The sequence below is a fragment of the Sinohyriopsis cumingii genome, chromosome 1 (genome assembly GCF_028554795.1).
Source record: "Sinohyriopsis cumingii isolate HCF-2022 chromosome 1, ASM2855479v2, whole genome shotgun sequence".
NCBI classification, from domain to species: Eukaryota; Metazoa; Mollusca; class Bivalvia; order Unionida; family Unionidae; genus Sinohyriopsis; species Sinohyriopsis cumingii.
This window is the reverse complement of record NC_142961.1, coordinates 27,632,429-27,658,615: the sequence shown is the minus strand read 5'-3', so window position 1 is coordinate 27,658,615 and position 26,187 is coordinate 27,632,429. Positions and strand designations below refer to the sequence as shown.

General features: G+C 38.1%; 1 protein-coding gene across 6 annotated transcripts in view; it reads left to right on the top strand.

The window, feature by feature from the left end:
- The window catches only part of LOC149806589 (uncharacterized), a 255,709-nt gene that overhangs the window by 117,427 nt on the left and 112,095 nt on the right, over positions 1-26,187 (top strand). For all 6 annotated transcript variants that reach the window (XM_089955210.1, XM_089955217.1, XM_089955242.1 and 3 more), the window contains exons 15-20: positions 14,422-14,510; positions 15,922-16,041; positions 20,585-20,735; positions 22,784-22,815; positions 23,642-23,708; positions 25,076-25,202. In XM_089955210.1, coding sequence (XP_089811336.1) covers positions 14,422-14,510; positions 15,922-16,041; positions 20,585-20,735; positions 22,784-22,815; positions 23,642-23,708; positions 25,076-25,202 — 586 coding nt within the window. The remainder of the gene's footprint in view (positions 1-14,421; positions 14,511-15,921; positions 16,042-20,584; positions 20,736-22,783; positions 22,816-23,641; positions 23,709-25,075; positions 25,203-26,187) is intronic.

Sequence of the window (26,187 nt, the reverse complement as noted above, 5' to 3'; positions counted from 1 at the left end):
GGGGATAACTTTGGGGGCATTAGGATCCCATCTTAAGAGTGAGCGAATGATGACGCCTCCTAGAGTACCGCTTCCTCCAGGTTTCAAAATGACTTGTTTTTTGGTTTGAGTGTCAATGCGGGGATCGGCCAGTTGGACCAAAGCGACTTTGTTTCGATCGAAAAAGCGTTTGGTTTGATGAGGAATCTGAATGATTCCTTGGAGTATTTGACGTGCTGTCACCGTGAACCATCGTAAGACTTCTTTGAGACTAGCTTCTAAGACACGAGCTCGTGTTTGTGGATTTTTTTCTTGACTGATGCCATACAAGGCACGAATCAATTTGACGGGAAGATGCGACTGAAGGGACGTCATGTTCACACTGTGTGAGACAGACGAAAAGGGTCTGAGGTTTTTATAGATTTTTTATGGGGAGTGAAAATGAAGTCGAGGACGGAGACGTGTACAGGACAGGCCCTCCGTCTTGGCACCAGTGGTGAAACAAGTGGGTACGAAATCGCAAATCCTCGGGGGTCGTAGGTTTCAAATCGACGAGTAAATAGGCGTGTAGCGTTTGAGTGGCATCGTCGTACGCCTGAGTCAGCCAAGGCGTTCCTAACTGTTTGGCTAAGACTTGCACTTGCGATTTATCTCGAGGGCTTTTAAACAAGACCACGTAATGCGCATTGAGACTGATGGTGCGATGGGCTTTACTTTGTTGAAACAAATTTTGGGTGATGTAAACGACACTGGCATTACGATGATGCCCTTTGCGCGTGAACCACAGTTTAATTTCTTCTTCGTCTTCTCCTAACATGTCGTCGAAAATGACCAAATGGGTTTGACGGGAGTCAGAGACGATGCCGTCGTCTTCTTTAGGAATGCCTTCCACAAACACGATGGAATCGCCTTGACTTTCTCGCAAGAGGCTGTACGCCGATTGCCACTCTTTGTAACACCACACGTTCCGCTGAGGTGGTCGATCGATCAAATGATGTTTATGTTCGATCAAACGTTTGACGAATTCGGTTTTGCCTGAACCGCTAGGTCCAGCAATGAGCATGTTAAAGGGATGGCGAAGATACAAAGCCTCCCAACTGGCACGATCTAAGTGTTTCGTCGATGACTTTGACAGTGGAGGAAGAGAGAGCAGAGACAGCAGAGGTAGCCACTTGTGACATGAAAACAAACAAGACAAGAGTTTATATACTTTTTTCAGAACATGTTTATTGAATGTTTTTTTTCAAACATGAATACGAAAGACAAAAATACATAAAAGCCAAAGGCTTAAGTACAAGGATAAAAGGCACATAATAACCACGAACGTGGAATAAACACAAGTGTCTGTACAACATATTTTGGGTAATGTTCTAACCAGTTCTATAGTAGGGGGTAAAGTCACACAAGTGTCCTCCCGAAAGGGTCTTTCAGGTCTGTCCACGACAGTCCTGTCCTGGGTGACGGGTTCTTCTGGCACCGTCACTAACACGGGTTGAAAAGTAACTTTTTTCCTTGAACAACTCTCGTGCATACTGGGCCACTTCTTGGGTCCAAGCCTCAAAACCCCATTCTTTCCAGGCACGGACATCTGTCCAATGGGGATGTAAGTCACAAGCTACACACACATCGTCATACACGTCTTGGGTAGCTAAAAGTTGACAAATCTTTTTTTCCTGTTGAGGTCGAGAAGTATCCAGATGAAACCGCAAGGCTTTGAGCAAAAGGAGTTTTTCGTGACCATTTAAGGCCATTGAGGTGGTAAGTACTGATCGTAAAGAGTCCACAAGGAATCGACTGGTAAACGAAATCCCAGAAAACAAGTCACTAAGACACACACCACTTGTCATCCCAAATTGAATGGATAAAGTTCTTGTAATAATCGATGGTAATGATCCACGGTTTGAATATGGTCATTGAGTTCCTTCCACGGAATCTGTTCAATGATATGTGACATAATCCATGGCATGGCAACTTGATTTTTTAGTGTCTTTGTTTCGGAAGCAATAAATGTAATTTCTAACCAAACATGTTCGTTCTCCAGTAGGGAATTTAAATATTACATACTGTAATTGAAACGTCAGAGTTTGTCTAGATGTTTCGTCTTTTTCTAAGCAGATTCCATGTAACAAATGTTGGTAATCCTTTAACTCGTCTTCCTCAATACGTTGCAGTAAGTGAATCTCGAAGTAACCAAAATTACGAACATCTGGTCCATCATCATCCACAAACTGAAAGTGTTCAACAAGGTCTGACCACTGAAAAAATTTCTGACGAATCAGTCCTCTTATACCATTCAGGTACCAGTGGTTAAAGATCTGGTGACGTAACGGATGCAATTGTTCTTTACGTTTGACTTGTATTTTCACCAGCTCTCGGTAAATCCTTTCTCTCAACTCCTCAGGCAAGAGCAAAATGTTCTCTTGTAAAGTATCCATAAGTATATACACTGTTTTTGGAATCGTTGGGTGGTGGCCAATAGCCTCGTTTAACTTTGTGTCTAATGTAATATCCACTCATAATCAGTCTTCTTGTACTTTGGAACATAGCATAATTTAAAAACGGACGAATCACTTTGAGTTTGCGTTTCACTTGTATTTTGATCAGTTCTTGGTAAATGCGTTCTCTCAACTCCACAGGCAAAGCACGAATGTTCTCTAACAAAGTATCCCTGAATAGGTCGTACTAAATCCTCTTTGGTCTGACACAAGAAATGTACTGTTTGCACAAACATGGTTTTACTTCAGTGTCGAATTTAAATCGTTCAGTCACTAATCTACACATTACAATTCGTTCAGAAGTTTCCTCTTTCACTAAGTTGACATTGTGTTCAAGATGTTGGTAATTCGTTAACTCTTCCTCTGGAATTTGATGCAGTACGTTTACAGTGATGTAGGTAGAATCGTCCATAACAAACCAATCCTTTTTAAAACTAGAGGATCGTTCATCAATGTCTGTCCGATGGAACACTTTCAATTGAATCAATCCTTGTATAGCCTTCAGGTACCAGTGGTTCAAACACCGGTGACGTAACAGATGCAATTGTTCTTTACGTTTCACTTGTATTTTGACCAGCTCTCAGTAAATGCGTTCTCTCAACTCCACAGGCAAAGCACAAATGTTCTTTTCTTGTAAAGTATTCATGAACAGATTATGGTAAGAAGTTACTTCAATGTCTCGGTCCCACTAAGGGTAAGTAATGACAATTCGGTGACCATCGAGCATGTTCTACGTAGGCCGAATCTTGCGGTTCCCAGTGGTGAAGTGACACACCACAACTGAAGCACTTGACTTTATCTCCTTCGCCCAAGTAGAAAAATCTGGCTCTGGCTAATTCTTCAGGGGTCGGTCCTCCCAGATACTTAGGCCATTTTCCTTTGAACGATTGAAGACGATTTTCAAAGTCGCAGTATTCCGACAAACGCACAGGGAACGAATATTCATCTTTCACAGGTTCGTTTCGATAAGGGTTGGGTGACAGGAACAGGAGTTTGCTCAGGGGTGGATGACATCCGTAAGGGGGTAGACGTGAAGGTGAACATTCCCCTTTAAAACGAAACCCAGTAAAATGTCCAAGAGGACGAGCGGCATCCCTTTTGCATCCCTCAGGTTTGACACGCACAGCATCACTTTCCATGATAGGGGTAGTGACACTAAAGTTCCCATGATGCTTTTCGCCATCGCTCAGGTCACAAGGTACAGCATCGTACCCATCGCAAGGCTCACAATCGCATTCCACTTCCGAAGCCCCACACTTGAATTGTGCCTTTCTAAACAACTTGTTTTGCATTTCTCTGAAAGTATTCATCTTGTTCGCTCAGTCTTGGTAGTCACAATGAACTATCGATCTTGGCTAGGGTTCCTTTTTATATACAGACCAATACCGATGTGTCCATACGGTAAGGTGAAATGATTGGGAAGTCGCACTCGCTTCTGGTACACGATTTGATAGACTTTTTCCAAGGGCCGACTGACGATGTGGTGAGTGGGTAAACGTACAATCTTGTTGGGTTGGTAAGTGGTCACTTTAAAGTTTGCATCCTCTCCCGATTGCAAGGCTTCTTTCACTACCCCAAAGTTCACCACTCGACTGGTACGATAATTCAGAGTCAGTCCTTTCACTTTGCACGTCGTGTGCACTTGTCCTTGTTTGTCCCGGTATTCGTAGCCATAATTTTTGGGACCACCACTGACAAAACTTAGAATCTTGTCGTCGGGATTCTCGTCTGTCCAGGCTCCTAAACGGTCTCCTTCGATGTCAGGGTGATGTTGAATTGGGTGATGGATGTAAATGCAACTGTCCGTGTCAAAGTACAGGACGCATTCCCCTAACAGTTCTAAAGCTTCGTACAATTTTAAGCGAGCATGAGCTGTAACGTAAGCCGCAATGATGACATTTCCAAAAGGGTCGTCTTGTACAAAGTCCAGATCTTCTTCGTAATTGACCAAGATCAAATTCTCGCGAACGACTTCCACGTGTTTCATGTATTTGGTTTTGTCGTGAATCATCTGGAAGTAGCGGGAAGGTTCTGTCAAATATTCCGTCTTGGGTAAACACGGTCGTTGTACCATTTTACCCCACAAGCAATTTAACATCACTTTGGCAAACGATCGCCTGCCTTCGTTTTTCTCGATGTGGTCTAAAGTGATGCCTTCTTGTTCATAGTATTTCTCTTTGAATTGTATTTGGTCTTCGGGAGTGTGACACCAGGAAGGATAGCTGCTGGCTTCTTGCTTAAGTTTCAAAAAGGCATCCACGTAGTCGGCGAAAATGCCTTTCTGACTGCGGTCACCCTTGTGGTATTGTTGTGTCTTGGGAAAGTGGCAAATTTCGTACACTTCTAACAGTTGGTATCCCATGTCCAGAGCTTTGAACAATTCTACGCAGACCCAGGTTCCCGTCAAGGCACGTTCTTCCTGGCTGTGATGGCAAGGTTGGTCTTGGTTGCACGTTTCGGCACAAGTACGGCACAAGGGAAACATCAGTTTGCCTTGACAATGGTGAGGTAAGACGGGATGGTATAGGTTCGTGGGAGGCAAAACTTGATCAAGCCTTCGTATTGTCGAATGTTTTTCAGGTCGATGTGTTCCGTTAACAATTGCGGGTGCCCTACAGGAAAGCGACAATATTTGCACACGTAGGGATACAGCGAACACACGTCCAAGTATTTGATTTCTTCTCCTTTCTCTTCGTCGGCTTGGTACAGCAAACAGGTGGCATTGGTCCTTCCTCCGTACAAACTATCCCTCGGGTTCAACGGGTCCATGAACTGGTAACTTTCCACGAGGCGTTTAAACTCGGGATCAGTTTTCATACGGTGATCGTACTCGTGTTCCCACATTTCCACCACTTGGTATCCTTCCTGTTCTAACTTTAGGCGTCACTGACAAGTGTCCTGGTACAAGTCTTCCATGGTTCGTTGCAAAAACTGATTTTTAGTGCCACGGTCAGGGTAACAAACGGGACATCCGTGAAATAAGCAACCGTTAAACTCGTACACGATCTTGGGGTTTTCTAAGTCCCAGCCATCGACTGAATACGTTCCGATGGTCTTTTCGCCCCCTCCGTTGCAGGCATGCTGAATCCATTTGTCTTCCTTGTCGCACAAGTAATGTAACCAACGTAGGGCTTTGACCAAGTATTGACGTTTGACATAGTGGGTTGTTTGTGGGCTGATGACAGCCACGGTGTTTTCAGGCATGAATGTTGTCGATACACTAAGGAACACGCTTTGGCAATGGTGCAAGCTTCTTTCAAAGGATCGACCCCTCCGTGTTCCATGAACAGTTCTCGAAATTTTCCACAGCAATGCCATAAAATGTCCACGTCGGAACGACAATACTTTAGCATTTCTTCCTGAAAGTCGAAAGGGTCCGAGGCATGAGCCTGGTACCAAGCGTAGAAAGCTTCTCGTTGTTCGGTACGCATGTTGTCAGGGTCGTAATAGTGAGCCTCAGATAAATGGGGTAGAACGGCGTGTTGATTGGCTTCCGTATTGAAAAAGTGTGGAAAGTACCCTTTAGCCATTTCTGTCATTCCAAATGTTTTAGGCATTCGACTCAAAGGCATGGCCAAGTAACTCATGGAATCTTTAAACTGTACTTGTCCCACTTGCATGAAAATGATTTTGGCTCTGTTCAAAGTGACTTTAGGTCGTTCGGTGCCTTGTTCCGTATAATACCTCAAAAGAAACTGTCCATCGTATCCAGAGAAATTGTGAGCCATCACTGTGGCATGACGATGACAATCTCCGTAACGTTCGATGTCCTCTTGGCTCCACGTCTTGTCGATGGGGTCTAAGACCCATTGGGCAAAATCGGCTAGCTTTTTTGGTCCCCGAAAGATTTTTTCACGCCCTCCAGGAATCTTGCTGCAGTGAGGGCAATGACTGAAGATAGGTTCTTGAATGCACTTCTCGCACGCTCGATGAGCCACCCAGAAATTAGGAATGTGAATGCCGGTCTCTTGCATGCATTTGAAATCGAAAAAGATGAAATTGCCTTTCTTCTTGTGACCGTCCTCTTTCTCTGGTGGGGGTTGATATTTTTGCACGTAGCATTGGTGTTCCAAGTCCACAATGTGGTGACAAATGTGACATTTTTTCTTTCCTCGACATACGTGTGCCTTGGCATTATTGGTAAGTATGCCTTGTCCACAGGTAGGGCACAATTTCAGGAGTTGACAAGCACATTTCTTCTGTGAACCTTGCGTCTTCAAATGTTGTTGGTAACAGGTAGGGCTGACAAACGTGCGCAGACAAGTTGAACAAGGCACTGGTTCTTCGCTCAGACAGGGTGGAGAGGCCAAACATCCTGGGCATTTCATTCCACAATGCTTGTGTTGCTCTCGATTGTTATAACCATAATCACATTTCTCACAGTAATATCTGTATCCCAGGAATCCGGTGATGGTGGTAATGGTATCGAAATGGTCATCGTGATAATAAACATGAATGTATTTTCCATCCTTAAAATGTTGGCCTCAAAACAACAGAGGCCCACGCATTTCTTGAGGGTGCACTTTCAAGGTGTAGCGTGGAGCTAGGACATCTTGCAATTTTTGCATCTCAGGAATGCCACAGGGTGTGTCTTTGGACAGGCCAGCTTGTTGCAACAGGAGTTCTGCTTCGTTTCGTTGTTTGGCTCGATCGGAACATTGAATAGTGTTCCAGGTTCTTTTCCATTCTACCGTGTCGTTCTTATCGGCATAGGTTCGTCCCACCACGATGGCACGGCTAAACACATCTGGTCATGAGTGTTGTTAATTCGGACGAGACTCTTTTTGGTGTTGCGAAGGTCGTCCACCAATAACATCTTTTTGCGTCCAGTCCCTTGAGGAGGAGAGACGTGGGTCATGTCCAGTGTGGCTTTACCATCGGTGATGTCAAACTGGTCATTAGATTGTTGTACATGTTGAATCTTGTCCATGACTTTGGAAGCCATCAATTCTGCAGGGGTGCTAAACTCGATCCAAACGGGGGATTTCAAACCGTCGTGTTGTATGGAAAGTCTCAAGCGATCGTCTTCTTTGGGTTGACATTGTCGCTTGAGTGCAGTGAGCAAAGAATCCCACACCCCAGTGATGAACACTTCTGCTTTCTCTAACGGCACTTCAGCCTTGAAATCTTTAAACTTCACCTTGTATTTGTAAGCCGTGGTTCTAAATTTTCTGGAGGAACGCTTTTCCGTCTCTCGAATGGAATAATATTTTTCAGGGTTGACTAAGGGTGGTGAACTTGGTTTAGAGGTTTCAAATTCTGGTTCACTCATGTCCTCTTCAAAATCACTGGCATGAATTTGTGCCAAGATTTCAGCCCTGGTACGAGGCGATAGATCACGTTCTGCCTCTTACTTTCTTCTTCTTCTTCTTTCTTCTCGAATGAATGGGATCATTTCCTCTTGAGTGCAAAACGTCAAATGACTCAAGTTTAAACACCATAGACTAATTTATAGTCATGGCAGACCAGCGTATATAAAAGGGTGTGTGTCTTGTCCTTTCACTATTCATTTCACTCTCAAGCCGAGCACAACGATGGAAGAGACTACCCAGATGGAACAGTTCGTCAGAGCTTTGCGAGGGGTCATTAGAAAATTCTCTTCAGACCAGCTGACGGACTACTCTCCTTCCTTTCGAGATAAAAGTCAAGATACTTGCTATATCTGTCAGAAGAAAGGGCATTGGTCTTCAGAGTGTCCAGACCGTCAAAAAAGAACAAAAACAGGGGCTAAAAAAGACAAAAGTCAAGATACCTGTTTTTATTGTAAAGAAAAAGGACATTGGTCTCCAGATTGCCCAAAAAAGAAACAAGAGGAGTCAGAAGAAAAAAGGAATTCTTCAGAAGAAGAGAGGGATTTTTCAGAGGAAGAAAGCAGACAGGTGAAGAAAAAGAAACAGGAGAAGAAAAGAAGAAGTGAAGAAAGTGAGGAGGAAGAAGAGGAAAAGAGTGTAACGGTGAAGAAATTCAAAAAACAGAGAGACTAAACAAGGAAAAAGAAGAAGTCAATGAACTTTTTTTAAAAAAGTGTTCTGTTGTGAATTGTGAATTGAATTGTAACAATGGATAAAAGAATAAATTAATGATATAAGGTAAGTGTCTTTGAGTTTTGATTTTAAAATAAGAAGCTACACTCACGCACTCATACACAGAAATGTACTATAATGGTAAAATGGGTGTTTTTTTTTTTTTTGAGTTATTGGCAAATTGAAAGGCTATCTCTTTTCGAGAAATGTGGGTGGCCCTGAAAAGGGCCTTTTTTCTTTATGGTGTAGGGGTGAGTTTAAGCAGTCAACTTTAACTGTCTTAAGCCTTTGCCACGGCCAAGGCCTACTTCTGGACAGTGTAATGTTGATAATGATGATTGGGTTGAAATCACTAAGGGTGGTACGGTAGGCTTAGTCACAGGGTTGATGTGTTTAGCTCGGGAAGGTCGTATTCTCTTCGGTCGTAATAAAGAAGTCTAATACATTTGTTTCAGACTTCTTAACTCCGCTAAAATGTCCAACAGTAACGTGACCGTTTGATTTTCACCCTCTTGTTTCTTTGCTGCTACTTCTTCTTCTTCTTGCTGTTGTTGCTGTTGTTTTTTTTCTTACCTCTTCTTCTTGCTGCTGCTGTAGGAGAAAAGCTTGTTCCGCTTCCTTTTGTCGTTGTATAAATTTCTCCAATTCTTCTTTCTGTGTCTGTCTAAAATTCTCCACTTGCGGTAATGAAGAAGGTAATGAAGGTTCCAGAACAAATTCTTGCGAGGTAAGAAAATCCACAAAATCCCAATTCACCTCTTCTGAAAGTAAGTCCGGGTTCCCTTGGGCGGTCTCCCCTGTTGGTGCACCCCAATGGATCGTTTTCTGAGTTTCCGTCATGTTGAATCACTGTCGCATAGATTGACTGCACACATGCGCTAGCAAATCTATATAGACCACGTGACGTCACAGACTGCTCTCTTTGGATGGGATGCGAGCTGACTGAATTTTGTAACGCGTGTTCAGATTGGTGAATGAACTCAATCCATTTCAATCCTTCCTCTGCCTATAAATAAGCGCAGTTCACTGCATTGATTCGCCTGTTCTCGTCGCTTCAAGATGTGGACCGATGTGCAATCTTCTACGCTTGTGTCTTCCATGATGTTCCGGACGGACATGCCCATGTATGTCCGATCCAAGTGGACCGTTGTCCACAGGACAAACACCAGCCTGTGGATATGTAGGATCTATGTTGAAAGACAAGGATGCCTGAAAAGAGTGCTGATTTACGGACCAACAGTGAGACGTAGCCTAAGGACAAGAAGAAGACCAATGCGGTGCCATTTATGTTAATGAATACATTAACATAAACCCAAAGGCCCTTTTCAGGGCCACCCATATTTCTCGAAAAGAGAATGACTTTTCAATTGCCTAACCCTTTTTTAAAAATTTTTTTTAAAAAAAAAAAAAATCCCATATTCAATTATTCCCATGTTAAATTCCCCTTGTCGGTAAAAGTGACCCACGATTTATTCCCATGTTAATTCCCATTGTACGTAAAGTGGCCCACGATTTTTCGCCATGTTAAATTTCCATTGTACGTAAAGTGGCCCAGGGGTGTCTGTAATGCTAATTCCCATTGTACGTAAGGTGGCCCACTTCACTACTAATATCTTTGTCCAAGAATTCTAATATTTCCAGGAAAAAGAATTAATCTTTTAGATCCAAATAATTTGAATAAACATTAAAACATTAAAATGTAATTCCCAAACTGGTGACAAACACACTTTTCAGTGTAAAGAAAAAGCCCCAACTCAAAAACATCTCTGTAAACAAAGATATATAGTAACTTGAACTGCAAAACAGATTCCCGGATGAGGGTCAACTCTCCAGAATCTTCAAGAAGTATTTACGTCTAAAAGCACATAGTCCCAGTATGACCTTGACAAAATCCAATCATTTTACTGTAAGAATAAGATAAAAATAAAAAGTTGTTTACTTGTCTCAGTGATTTCTGAAATCAAGGTTAGGAACTAGGTCAGTGTTAGGTATTTACAACTGAAGAATCAAGGTCAAACATTTTTCTGAAAAAATATCAAGTTCCTAGTAAACAATACTACATTAATTTGACAAAATGAAATTAAAAATAAAAAGATTTTAAAACTTACAAACAATTGAATTAAATCAAATATAAATTAAATTAAATATACATAACAATGTACATTCTGCATTAAAAAATATCTTTACGTTTTATCTTTTAGTATTTCATTATTTGGAAGGTTTGATGTTTTACAGGACAGCATCACATGTAGGTTATTTAGGGTAAAGTACTTTGTCCAAGGGCACACCATGGTAGCTGGTTGGGCTGATCCAGTAGTAGGATTCTAACCTGCATCATTTTGGTTATGAGTCCAACCTGCTAGCTATTGTGGCTTATTTAGAAGCGCTTATCTTTCTGAAGGTTTTTGTGCATTTCTTAATATTTACATTTAGAACTTTACTTTTATATGGCATTGTATAGCCATTATTGTGTTGATGTGTTGTTCAACCCTAATACATACATACATACATACATACATACATACATACATACATACATACATACAGACAGACATACATACATGCATACATACATACAGAATCATTATATTTCAGTAAAAGTCAGGCTCATCTAAGCAACATACCTCTGTTTTTCACATTTATTTAACATATTAGCATAATAAAACTTTGAAATAAAAAATAAGTTAAACGATATGTATATATAAACCATTTGTAACATAGATTGCCAGTTCATATGATTATTTATATGTCTTAGCACATGGCTTATGTATGTGCATAATTTTTTTGGTTGCAAATAAATGAAGGTAGTTTTTGTTTTTTAATTACTGTGTGACCCTGCTATAGCACACTCTGTTATAACACAAATTTGGATATGACACATTCCTGTAATGGCTCCCAAAATTTTATATACATGCATTTTTCTCAGACATGTAATTTTTTTCTTTATTAAAAGTATGAAAAGTAAAGCGTAAAAATTTTATTATCTTTTGGAGAAGAGATCGTGTATGAATTTTAATAAGATGATCATGGCATGGCCTCTGCAATTCAGTGTACACACATGTATTTTTCTTGAACAAGAAAAAATAGTTTTTTCTTCTTAAAAGTACGAAAAATAATGTGTAACATGTTTATTCAGGGATCGCACTGGGTCTTGCCAATGTCGTAAATTGCAGTTGATTTTCTTATTGGTGACAAAATATGCCATCTGGTGATTTTTTTATGCAGCATTGTTGGCTGTTTAAACTTATATAAACAATCTTGGGTTAGGAGTGAAGAAAATCAGAGGCTGCATGACAGGAAGCTACAAAAGTGATATAAAATGCACTGTAGTTTATCTGCTTTTGCAAAACATCTTAACAGTGCATTTTTATATCATAATTCATTTATTCTGACATTTGGCCTGGGTACTATATGTTGTGAGATCTCTGCATTTTCTTGTTGTTGACATTTTTGTCATTGGAGATCAGCCAGATGAGACACTATCTCATAATGGATCTTTCAGACGAAATAGTGTCAGACTATTGGCTGCTTGCTAGTAATTAATACATTTATTGAGACTGACCTTTTTATATAGATGGTAAGTAAAATTCTTCTTCTTTTCACTTATAAAGTTAAATTCTTCAGAATGCTCACATTTGAAGGCAGGAACATAACTGCTACAATTGACCAAATGATGGCTAATTCCTTTTGTTTTTTAAATGTACCCAGAAAAAAAATTAGTTTTGTTGAAACTTCAAAGAAAACTGATTACCTTTGAAGGACTGAACATTCTGTATGAATACTAAGCAAATGAAAAAAATTCAGTCTCAATCAATGTTCTACAATTATATGATGTTGCTGACACAATAAGAAGCAGACATTGGTTTGGTCCTCCAAAGCTGCCCTTTAACGGCATCTTCAATAACACATACACCCTTCATCAAAGAAAGCCAACTGCAATCTTCAATAAAAACAAAGAACCTTTCATCAAAGGACATCAGCACCAAACTTAAATAAAAGCAATGGAATATGATGGATTTCTGCATTTTCCAAAGTGGCTGGAACATGTTTATTGTGCCATGAAAATTTTATTTTTGTAGTTAAAAAATGTTTGCTTATGGTTGCTACCAACGGTTGCATAAAATATAAATTAAATTTCCAATTTTTTGAAACCATAGATATCTAGCTGTCAAGTTAATTGAAGATGGGGAATCTTGCAAAGATGTTTGTTAAACATTTTAATTTGTTCACATGTTTTCATTTCCCCATGAATAGCCTCATCTCCTGGGTAACCTCAGTAAGATGATAGCTTTCTCCAGCTGACCAAAATCTAGGCTAATTTCAGTACATGTACATGTAGCATGTAAACACCTATAACCATGTGCTACTGGTGACAATTGTAGTGAATTGGATATAGATCAATCAAGGACTACCAATTGTTTGTGTGTATTATTTGTGTTTTCTAATGGGATATGAGTCATATATGAAGTTTATAACATGTGATCTATACATGTACTCAGATTCATGGATTTATTATATACAAGTACAGTACTTAATGGATTATGGATTGTACTACACAAATGTAAGTTGTCAATATACAAGTGTTTTTCAGACTAGTTTGTCTTCATTTAATCAAAAGCACATATTTTTGTGCACATTTTTATTACCCCCTCCCCTGCCATATGTTAGGTAAATGCATTATTTTCTTCACCTAACTGACTTGGTTATTACACGGTTCAGTCTATAACATGGTCAGGGTCTTTGCACCCCAACTACTATGTTATAGCGGGCTCACACTGTAAATGGTTGATAAATTGGCATATAAATATGGACATCAAGTCAGTATGTGGATATCATGTTCATATGTGGATATCAAGCCAATATGTGAATATCAAGTTAATATGTAGATATCATGTTCATATGTGGATATCAAGTCAATATGTGGATGTCATGTTCATATGTGGATATTTTATCCCATCATCTTCTTTTGAAAAAAACAAAATAGACATAATGAACAAGTTATAGATAAGCATCTTTTAGCAAAATACTCTTTCTGTGTTTAATTATGCATCTCAGCTGGATTTATTCATTTGCTTGCTCTTGTTTAGGTGTGATGAATCTGGTGTTCATTTATTTGCTTTTGTTTAGGTGTGATGAATCTGGTGTTCATTTGTTTGCTCATGTTTTAGGTGTAACGAATCTGGTGTTCATTTGTTGCTCATGTTTTAGGTGTAATGAATCTGGTGTTCATTTGTTGCTCATGTTTTAGGTGTGATGAATCTGGTGTTCATTTGTTGCTCATGTTTAGATGTGATGAATCTGGTATTCATTTGTTGCTCATGTTTAGGTGTGATGAATCTGGTATTCATTTGTTGCTTTTGTTTAGGTGTGATGAATCTGGTGTTCATTTGTTGCTCATGTTTAGGTGTGATGAATCTGGTATTCATTTGTTGCTCATGTTTAGGTGTGATGAATCTGGTGTTCATTTGTTGCTCATGTTTAGATGTGATGAATCTGGTATTCATTTGTTGCTCATGTTTAGGTGTGATGAATCTGGTGTTCATTTGTTGCTCATGTTTAGGTGTGATGAATCTGGTGTTCATTTGTTGCTCATGTTTAGGTGTGATGAATCTGGTATTCATTTGTTGCTCATGTTTAAGGTGTGATGAATCTGGTGTTCATTTGTTGCTCATGTTTAGGTGTGATGAATCTGGTGTTCATTTGTTTGCTCATGTTTTAGGTGTGATGAATCTGGTGTTCATTTGTTTGCTCATGTTTTAGGTGTCATGAATCTGGTGTTCATTTGTTTGCTCATGTTTTAGGTGTGATGAATCTGGTGTTCATTTGTTTGCTCATGTTTTAGGTGTCATGAATCTGGTGTTCATTTGTTTGCTCATGTTTTAGGTGTCATGAATCTGGTGTTCATTTGTTTGCTCATGTTTTAGGTGTGATGAATCTGGTGGTCACAGCTACTGGAGACGTTACAATTACAGAAAAGATTGGGAAGATCATATCAGCCTATCATGAATCTGGGGTAAGTAGCAGCGTGTTCCTGCTTTCATTTAAAGTTTATACTTATTCTGATTTTACTTTTATGTGTGAGGTACCTTTTTTCTTTTTAAGATTTTGTTTTGCTACAAACCATAGATTTCAGGGCTCCATGAAAAAGGATCATCCAGTGTGGAAAATAGGAATTCTCCCTCCTTGATAAATGACATGCATAAAATTTAAGTACTAACAAAATGTTTCTCTTTTGTAATGCCATTCCTGTTCCTTCTACCTCTGGCCTACACAATACTTCATTTTACATTTATTGTACAGCCATTTCCAGCAACTTCTACCTCTGGCCTACACTATGCTTCATTTTACATTTAATGTGTAGCAATTTCCAGCAACTTCTACCTCTGGCCTACACAATACTTCATTTTACATTTAAAGTGTAGCAATTTCCTGCAACTTCTACCTCTGGCCTATACAATACTTCATTTGACATTTAATATGTAGCGACTTCTAGCAACTTCTACCTCTGGCCTACACAATACTTCATTTTACATTTAATGTACAGCAATTTCCAGTCCTATAACATATTTTCAGTGACTCAAATGTTAGGATGAGGTGGACATTTTAGGTGGAACAAACTGAAGAATCTAGAAACAACCACTGACCTTTCATGATGGTCAGCTACTTTCCCTTTCATATGCCAGAACTGGACATTGAACTTGGGACTGTTGAGGTGCAAAGAAAGCAGATTTCATCTAATCTATCTAAGCCCCTGCTCCGTAATTTTCAATTTACCTGAAGGATTTGATTCTCCCCTCCCCCCTTTAGAGGTTCACAAAGCAGTAATAGTTTTCTATACTTTCTTGCTAATCACAACATACAACTATGGACAATGGCAGAATCCTCCATATTTCAACACCTATCCATCAAATGGCAACCTGGACAGTAATGGTGGCACCTATTTAGACCTGGATTGATGGGTATAATGGTAGTCTTTGACCTTTGAGTCATGAATTTATGAATTTCTTCTCATGAATCCAGAGTACTTACCAAAAAGCATGCTACTCTAATTCGTCAAAGTGGAATTGTACATTTGTTTATATGAAAGATAGAAAAGTTTATATATCTTAATTCCCACTGTGAAGGTCATAAAGACAGGGAACATGGATGAAACATAGGTATCACTTTACCAAGGCCTTGGTCTGATTATGAGCATAGGTGTTAACATTGATTTTAGTTGCATTTATCTGGAATTTGGCATAAATAGCCATGAAACTTGATAGTTACAGTAGTCTTAAAGAATACTACTCACAGCTAGCAAATTAGGTCATACTAGTATACTTTTATGGTCAGGTTTTGGGCTTGAGATCTGCCTGAGGTGGATCAGGTGAAACCAAGCATTTACAGAATTGCGTTGTCTTATTTTCCGCCATTTTTTGTCTCAGGGCGAAGTGCTGAAGCTGTACGAGGAGCTGTCTGACTTCTTGTTACAGCGAGTTCAGGAGCAGTCTATGAACCTGACCAACAAGTCCTACCACATGCCTACTGAGGAGGAGGTCTTCAATGTGAGTAAACATATTTAATGTATAGTTTGCTTGTGTGATAACAGCAATGTAGGATGTTGTTGCATTATGTAGGATCACTTTAAGTACCAGTTTTAAAACCAGTATGACATTGGCATTTCTTCACATAAATATGGATTCTTATGCAGTTTGTAAGATGAATGAGAAACAGAATTCAAAAACATGCTGCAGAAACTCAGTAGCAGTGATACAGATTCTGTTATTATTCTGTTGCTACATCTTTTCCTGATACTAGTTTCCAGTCCAGATGTGATTATTCCCTCCTCAAATTAGTGACTGGAGGTCTAATATAAAAAAGCAACATGATCTCAGTTGGATACTGTAGTCAGCTTCCATCAGTTGAATATCATCATTCTTTACCTTCGACTCCATGCAGTTCTCATGTGTCTCTTGGAAACTCAATGTTTTCATTATTCAAGTTATCTTTTGGCATATCTACTGTCAGTCTTATCCATTTTTGAGTTGTCTTTGATATTTTCTCCTCAGTGCTTGCATAATATATGTGTATGTGTCCCTTTTCATTCAGTTTGAGGGTTCTGAGTACCTTGCTATGGAGGGGTTTGTGGCTTCTTCTAGGATATGGAAACTGCTACAGAAAAAGAAGTCATAGCTCCTGTGAGGGAAGGATCATCAGCACTTTCTGGCATGAAGAAGTTGCCATCACCCAACAGTGAGTCCTGCCTTCCTGACACATGGGTACCAGGAATGGAATAGTATGTAAAGTGACAGTCACTGAGTGTCTGTCATCAGTCACCAGACAGGCATCAGATCACTGAGCACCATCTGAAAGTCTGTCACTAAGCACTTAACACTGGGTGTTGGTTACAGTAATGTGTCCCGCGACAGTCATCAAGTGTCTGTCATCAGTCACCAGACAGGCATCAGATCACTGAGCACCATCTGAAAGTCTGTCACTAAGCACTTAACACTGGGTGTTGGTCACAGTAATGTGTCCCGTGACAGTCATCAAGTGTCTGTCGCTGGACACTGAGCACTAGTCACAGTGCACTGGGTCACTACAACAGGGTCTGGTGCAGGTCACTAGGCACCAGGTCACTGATCACCAATTGGCACTAGTAAAGGGAAATAGAGATGTAATGCCACTCACCTCCTTCTGCATTTGGTGCCAGTCACCAGGTAGTTTTTCAAGTGACAGTGACCAAATACCTGTCACTGGTCATGGGGCACAGGCACCAGGTTACTGGGCACCACATAATATCAAGTAACAAGTCATAAAATGTCTGTCACCTGGCACTAGGTTACCAGGTACTTGACACTGGATAATGTGTCCAGAACATTCATTGAGTTTATGTCACCAGGCACTGAGTGCTGGTCAGCAGGTACTGGGTTACCAAAACAGGGCACTCAGTGCTGATGATACCCTTCTCCCATTTCTTGTCTCTGATCACTGGTCACCAAGCACCAAGGACTTAGCACTGGATTTAGGAACTGGACACTGGTTACTGATCTTTGGGTCATGCAATGGGTTTTGACTGGTGTGGCAATAGTGTTTGGGCTGATACTCTTGTTCCCCAGCCCCCCCTACTATTTTATGTTTCTGTTCAATCCCAAAGTCGAGCAGGCCTAATTTTGATGACCTGTCTAGGAAAGGGATCAGGGTTGACACTCCTGCTTTCTTGATCTTCCCATTCAACCGCTATGTGGCTTGGGTTCTCCCACTGCCTTGTGGTGATTTGGTCATGTCTCCATCTCCTTCCATGACACCATGTATGACTTTGCCATAGCTCCAAGGATCAGCGCATTGGACAGGCCATAGGACCATAACTTATCCCAACTTATCAGGCCTTATTAGCCAGATAAATTGAGTGGAACAGCCACTTGCCTCCTGCATCAAGAGGCTATTGCCCAGGGAGAGAAGAAGAACAGGTTTGTCCTGTATTCCCTCCACTCCTACCCTCACCAAATTTCAGCAGTCCATTCTTACAACTGGGGAGATAAAATGGAATAATCCAGTCTCACCCTGAGTGTGAGAGGATAGGATGATGAACTATAAATTTTGGTTGACACAGATGAATTCTTCTTTCAAGTTCATATTTTTAGTCCCTTTCTGCAGGTCAAATGATGCAATGGGACAAAGTGTGCACCTTTTGACAAGACAATAAATGAGGTTTACCACCTCCTTTTTTCCCATTTGTATGCAGACTCTTCAGGCTCATTTGATGCTAGGAGAGGCTCTCTTTGCAGTCTAAATTAGAATTTCTGTTGCTCCCTTTCTTAGCAATATTGAAGGAGTAAACTCATAAATTATTTCAAGACTAAAAGGTTGTCAAAGAGCAAAAGGGTTGGTCTGTCCTCTATTCTGTGTTCCAGCTCCTGGTTTCAGCCTTTATTTACAATGTACCTTTGTCTACTTGGCCTTGTATGTCCACTGCCTTGGACTAAGGTGGGGATTTAATTGCCCCATTAAGTCTCAAGAGGCTTTGGAACTGAAGGCTTGTCCACTAGTTACTTTATCCTCCCATGGTGATCTCTCTCAGATGCTTTCTTTATCTGAATTCTAGGGAAATAAATTATTTGTTGAATTTTACAGATTTTTGTGGTTTTTGCTCTTTTCTGTTACTTAGTTTAAGATCATTGAGTCAAAACAGATAATCTGTACCTTATTTTATGGGGAGTCTGAATGAAGCAACTGACGTAGCTCCCCTACATCTCGCCACTCCCTTCATATGAACAATCTAGAAATGCAGGCAGTTTTTCTAGCACTTCACTGGTGCTTCATCCACATGAGACATCAATGCATCATGGACAACATCCCTATTGTAGTATACCTTAGGCATCAAGGGAGCAGTCATGCTCCTTCTTTCTGCTTTGAAGTCTGGAACCTCCTCCATTGGACTGCTTCAGATAAGATCATTCTAATAGTCTGTCACATTCCAGGCAAGAGAAATAAACTGGCAGACAGTCTATCAAGACCAGGACCTGCATTCCTCTCAGAATGATCTCTGTACCAGTTGGTATTGTCATTTTGTTATGTATATCTATATTTTTTTTGTAACTCTTGGTACAGGACTATATCTATTTTATGTGTAATTTGTGTTCATGACAGTAAATTGTAGTGATTGTCTATAAAGAAAGTATTACATGGCTAATTTTGTATATGGGTGTAGATTCAGTTTTAAGATATTGCAGTGTTTGTAGATTGTATAGGATCAATAGATGTTGTAGAGTTTCTAATAATAAAACTGTTGAAGGTTTGGGTAATTTCTCACTGGCTGGTGGGGTCAGGTGGGTTCTTAGAAGAATTAAGTTATTTCCCATTGGATTGGTTAAGTCACCTGAATAGGTATTGTGAAATATTAGAATGAGTAGTAAGATCTGTCATGTGGGGTATATTGTGACATATGGTCATAATAAAATCTTGAAGGTGTATATAAGGAGAGAACTGAGGAATTAATTCATTCCTATTTTTGATTCTTTTTCATATATTAAAATCAGTCTGCAGATGTGTTTAATGTTGTGGTTAGATAATTTGAGAGGAGACATTTATTATTCTTATTCACTGGAATTACAAAGTACTAATTTTACTAGAACATTATTAGGGGGCTATTGTGAATTATTCATAGGAGTTCTGGACAATTCCATTGTGATATGTACATTCAAGAATCTGAAATTCATTCAGAACATTTGATTCTTTTGGACTTGAATAGAACATTTTAGGATTATTTTGGATTCAGTTTATAATACTAAGTTCCTCTTAAATTTTCATTATATAACTTTGATAATTACCAGTAAATTATCTGTTAAGTGCTACAAAACTTGATGGGTTTGATTCTTCTGTTATTTTGTGTATGACCAGAGTTGTAACAGTATCAGAGACACTTTTTCATCTACAGGGAAAGCCAGTGGTGGACATGTTCCTAATGAGCCAGTGCTAGACATATCCCTAATGAATCAGTGTTAGATATGTCCACAACAAACCAGTGATAGACAAATCCTAATGAGCCAGAAGTAGACACGATCCTATTTAATCAATGTTAGACATGTCCCTAATCAGCCAGTGCTAGACATGTCCCTAATGAGTCAGTGTTAGACATGTCTTTAACAAACCAGTGATAGACATATCCTAATGAGTCAGAGGTAGACATGACCCTATTGAATCAGTGTTAGACATGTCTCTAATGAGCCAGTGCTACACTTGTCCCTAATGAGAATGAACAACAAGCTCTCTCTTTATGTCTCTCCAGTTTCAGACCAGAGTACATGGACAGTGGTCACCATGGCAGTCAGCTTGAAAATCTTGTTATCTTTACTCAACAAAACAGCAAGTCCTATAAATATTGGGTTTTCACAAGAAGACTTCTTAAGCATTTCATCCTTAAGTGTCAGACTTTGTTGATAGATGTTCAATAACACCTAGCTCATGATTGAAAATAAAAGATGGTTTCAGGGTTCAAGCTCATTATTAAATATTTTCTTGTTTAACCTAGATTTATTTTTCAAAGAGAAAAGTAGTTTCTTCTGGCAATTAACAGCCACTTCCTATTTTTTTATTTTCTTATTTTAGACATTGAAAGCCCTTCCAATGAAGAGTAGCTTCAAGTCTCCAATAGAGGTGTCAGGGTACCATACCAAAGGTGTGACAAGTCCAGATCTGGACCCACCACAAGTACTCAGTGCCAGGAAAGCTGCTGAGAAAAACAAGAAAAACTTTCCACGTGGGTACTCTTAGATAAAATATAGCATAATGGTAACATAGTTGCCTTGCACCCTCATGGCCCCAGGTTTTAGAACATTTATCACTGCCTACCTATAGTTGGTGGTTTTGTCAAGGTTCTTCATCTTTCTGAACCTTTCTTCTGACGCTAAAGTGAAGTCAATCTTATTTGAAATCTTGGTTAAGAGTCTGGTTATAGCTTTTCTGTATGGCCAGAATCCCAAACCTTAGTCGAAATAGATATTAGGCATAAAACTGGTTTACTTCAGCTAGTGCTTATATTGGACTAGTAGCTTGTCATATTTGACCATTTATAAAATGGAAATTCAGTTTTATCATTAACATATTTGTCTACTTGAGTGACATAATGCTTCTTATCCCTGATTAAGAAATAGTTCAACAAAAAATAAGATGAAACACCTGCAAATGATAGTTGCTAAAGAAGCTATTGTACCCAGTTTTCATCAAGTATAGATAAAGAGGGTGGTGTGGGATGTGTACCTCACTTCAGTTGCTTTTTTCAAACATTGTTATTTTTGGCAGTCTTATAAATCTTCCACTCTTTTACCATGTAATTGACCGTTAAATGGAATCAGAATTCAAACACAGAGGTACATATGAAAGTTTTCCACTATGTTACTGTTATTATCAGTAGTGGCTAATTAAAACAGCCAATAAATTGAACGAAATCCTGGCAAATTTGTATTTATTAACATCAGATGGAATATACTTGCTTCATTTATTTAGTGAAATTTGATTAATTTTCTTTTATTCGTCAAAATTTGTCTGGCAGTTTCAATAATTTCATCCATATTCAATATTCCTATGCTATTTCACTAAAACAAAATATATATTGTGGTGTCAGAACTTGTTGCATGTTGTGCTCACAGAACTTATTAGCTCTACTGGTCATAGAACAAAGAGGTTATGGAATGCCGGTTGTCTGTCATTTGACATCTGACATGACATACAGATATGTTAGCAGTAGTTTGTTATTTTGACTCATAAACTACTTGGAGTGTTGCCATGAAACTTTGTATGCAAATTCACCCCAAGGTCCAGTTGGTCCAAGATGAAAATGTTGCTTCTCAGAGATCCATTATGGCCACCACAGCAGTCTGCTTGAATATTATGATATTGCTACTCCTCCTAAATTGATGGCCATACCAATATGGCGTTTTCACTATAAGACATCTTATAATGGTCCTAAAGAAAACAATGCTGATCTGATATCCAATATGGCCACCACAGCAATCAACTTAAAAATCTAGTTATTGTTACTCATCCTGAATGGAAAGACATTTCAGAATGATGGTTTGTACTGGAAGACTTCTTATGATGTCCACTTGGTCTTAAATAAACAAATGTGCCAATCTGTTATCCAATATGGAAGTCATAGCAATCTGCTATCCAGTATGGAAGTCATAACAATCTTCTATCCAATATGGAAGTCACAGTTGCCATTTTGAGAATCTCATCACTACTCCTTCTAGGTGAAAAGTCATATTGATATTGGGTTTTCACTAGAAGACTTTTTGGAATATATAGTTGGTACTAAATGAAAATGATGACATCCATATCAGTCATCTTGAAAATCTTGTTATTGCTTCTTCTCTCAAATGGAAGGTGATACTGATATGAGGTTTTCAACAGAACACTAATTATCTAGTTGTCCTGGCTCTGATCTGTCCTTAAATATTATGGCCACCATGGTAGTCGTGTTGAAAATCTGTTCTTTGATACTCTTGGAAATATGCATTATAAAGCTGCAGTATCTGTGATGGCAGGAAATTGCAGTTCATATAGTGTTAAGCTTAAGTAAGTATATATATATATATATATATATATATATATATATATATATTTCAACTGTTTATGAATGACACCTGTCCAGCCATTATAAACATGTTTCATATTATATCTGTATGTTTCTTCTGTTTCAGACATAAAGGATATGATTTTTTTTATAAATTGTTTTTTGTATAGATTCAGAAATTAGTATGCATTTCTTAATGTGTCATAAAGATTGTTTTGTTTATCATTTTTCAGATTTAGGAGATTATTTGCTGCTTGGGCCTCAGGTAGTTTTTAATTTTCTATTCTATTGTTTGGTGTCAGCAGTAAATATAATTAACATAGATTACCATGAAATAAATTGAAACTCAGACCATTGTTATGTTTGTAGATTTGGAATGGGAATGAGAGACATGATGCCATTTCTTTACACATTTTAGCCCAGTCATCAATATTGTATTCAGAGTTAATTATGACCAGCTGTTCAATGAGGTGTACAAGCTTCTGATGAGATAATTAGTATTTCTGGTGTAAAAGCAAATGAAAATCAAAGGTATTCTGCTTGAAAAGTCTTGTAAAAATGTATCAATTCTGTCTAGCTGTTATCATCATCATGATATAATTGCTTTCAATGAATTGACCTAGAAATGGAAGAGTGCATTTTGGTACATAGTTCAGTAGTGCATAGGGGAAAGGTTACAGGTCCATATTTAATTCTATGATTCTGTAAACGCTGGTTCCAGCTTACAACATCCATTGGGTCCAAATGAAAACAGTGAGCCTTATGTTTCTGATACCTAGAGCTAATTCTTGATGGAAAACTCAAAGGTAATTCACTCAAACTTTATATATTGACTGCTGTTAGCCCTCAGTGTTTTGTTATAGCAGGTATTGTTTGCACCTCTCAGTCTTCAGCTTCATTGAGAATTTACTTTAATTTAAGTTTTAAAAACCCTGACAGAAGAGTTAAGGAGATTTTCTAATCGATTCTGTTCAGAATTTTCATCACAACGAAATGGAAAAGTAGTGTTGCAACTCTTTGATCTTAAACTAGGTAATGCAAAATTACTTTCACACTGCAAAAATAATCAATGGTGTATGTTACCTTTACAGACAATGGGGAAGATCATCAGCCTTCCACAGCCTTTTGTGGCCCTCGTAGAGATGGACAGTATTCCATGTGCGTAAGATTTAAATTATAGAAGCTTGTGATATCAGGTGGTCATAAGTAGTGAAAACTGACAGATTTACCATAATACAAAAAGCAGAAAAACAATTACACTGAAATTTTCCTATTGCAACTAATGTAGGAACTGGAGAATTCAGCTAATTTGTACAGGTAGCCAGATTAGAGGGACTTGATTTTCACTAGCATAGCCAAGTAATAACTGAAATATATGGGTAGCCTGCAGAGGATATCAGATAACAGAGGGACTGGTTCAGGAAGGTTTTACTGTATAATGAGGCTGTTCAGATCAGCAGAAAGGATGAATTCTAAAAAATATCTTCATACAAACAAGAATTATTATAGACTTATTATGATGGGACTGATCTAAGGAAATGCTGTCTTGTAACTGGGGTTTTATTATTTCTTGTAGAAACTTTTTGGTTTCATTAGTGTTTGCTGTGTCATTAGGTTGCATCAAACAGTTTATATTTACAGTTATAAATAGTATATAGACAGAAGATATACTCTTTTTTTGTTTGGGAATATGCTAATTCCCACATAGTTTTGTGTTACTTACACCCAAGAGTTATTTAAAAAGAGGTTTTTAATAATCAATCAAAGATAGGTTACCCTTTCTGATTGTTGACTCAACTAAACAAGATTACATAAAAAACTAAAAAGTAGAACCTGGATGGAGGTCAAAAGTTCATTTCTAGACAGTTATAAGTTTTCAACAAAATAAAATCTGCTACTAAAATTATAATAAAGAATGTGGTAAACATCAGATACACTAGGTAATACCTTGTGGGAGTTCCAGTGTCCTAAACTCAGATTAGCATAAACATGTTTACAATAATAATAATAATCTGAATATGTAATCCACAATCATAGGACAATATAAGCTGTATATTTTGTTGTCCACAAAACAAATGTGACTTGTCAGGTATGCCATAAACTTGATTTTGGACAAGGTCAAATCCAAAATACAATCGTACATAACATATAATCATGGAGAAAAACTGATACAAATTAAATATACACAACAATACAATAAATTGGAAATATTTGTTTTCATTAATTTGTCATTTTTTCATAAATTTCATGTATGTATGTATGTATGTATATATATATATATATATATATATATATATATATATATATATATATATATATATATATACATATATACACATATATACACATATATACATATATATACATATATATATATATATATATATATATATATATATATATATATATATATATATATATATATATATATATATATGAATTTAAATATTTAGGGCAAAGGACATTGTTAGAAAGAATATAAATCAAGAAATTTTACTGATGAGAGCTTTTTTGAATACTTTCAGCCGCTAATGGTGCCATGGAGACCAAGCTGAAAGACAGTGATGACCACTTCACCTATATAAACATGGACCAGTTGGCTTGGGACATCGATATCAACATTTGGAAACCCAAAGGATCAATAGGGGACAGGTAGAATAACCACCTTTTACAATGCTTTTCTAAAAAATGGCATGAATTTTGCCATCAATGCTTAATTGAAGCTTCCTGGGTGAGGTTCAGGCATTTAGAGTACCAGAGTGTGAGTTATTTCCCTTTACATTCTTCGGCTGTATTGCTTAAAAAGACAATGATTGTGACTCTGGTCTATCTTTAAAAAAAGTAAAAAAATAAACATATATCTCTTTGTGCCGATGAATTTCAGAAACATTGTATTGATTTTGGAAAAAGTTTAAGATTTGGCATTCTTGTGCATTTTCACACCTGTAATATCATAGGTGTAGTTGAATGCAGGTAGGGGATGCACCTAAAGTATCAACAAATTTGAGTTAGCTTATATCTTGTATAAGTAATGTGAATCAACAGTGACAAACAGTAATATGGTCTTGTCTCTTTAATCTGGTATAAACCATTTCCATTTCATATGCCCAATAAACCTATTCCTCAGATAAATGATTAAAACTACATATTACCATTGGGAAATCTTCGCAGTAAATGGCATTAGATGAAACACATTGTCAGATTAATAGAAGTTGGATCAATGAAACTAGACTCTACTTGAAAAAGATAAAAGGGACGCAGTATTCAGTATAATTTTATCCAAGGGGATGAACATTATTCTTCCCATTTATTCAGTTGTTCACTTCATACTGCAGCTGATTGTACATATTGAGATTCAATTACATGCAGGGTCTGGTCTTTTCTCTGTGGCATGATGAAAAAAGCTTTGATATTCCCTGGATTCCAATTCATTTATAAAATGAGCAAAATAATTTCATTCATATATGAAGAAAAATTTAGGCAAACACAGGAAAACTTCAAATTTCAAATGAAAACACATAGACTATAAAATAAATGACAGGGAAGTTGGAGAATATGTAAAATTGTTTTCACTCTAAAGGAAAGAAAAGACTGTCAGTTGAAAAGAATGCAACTTTACCATTAAATATTACAAGCA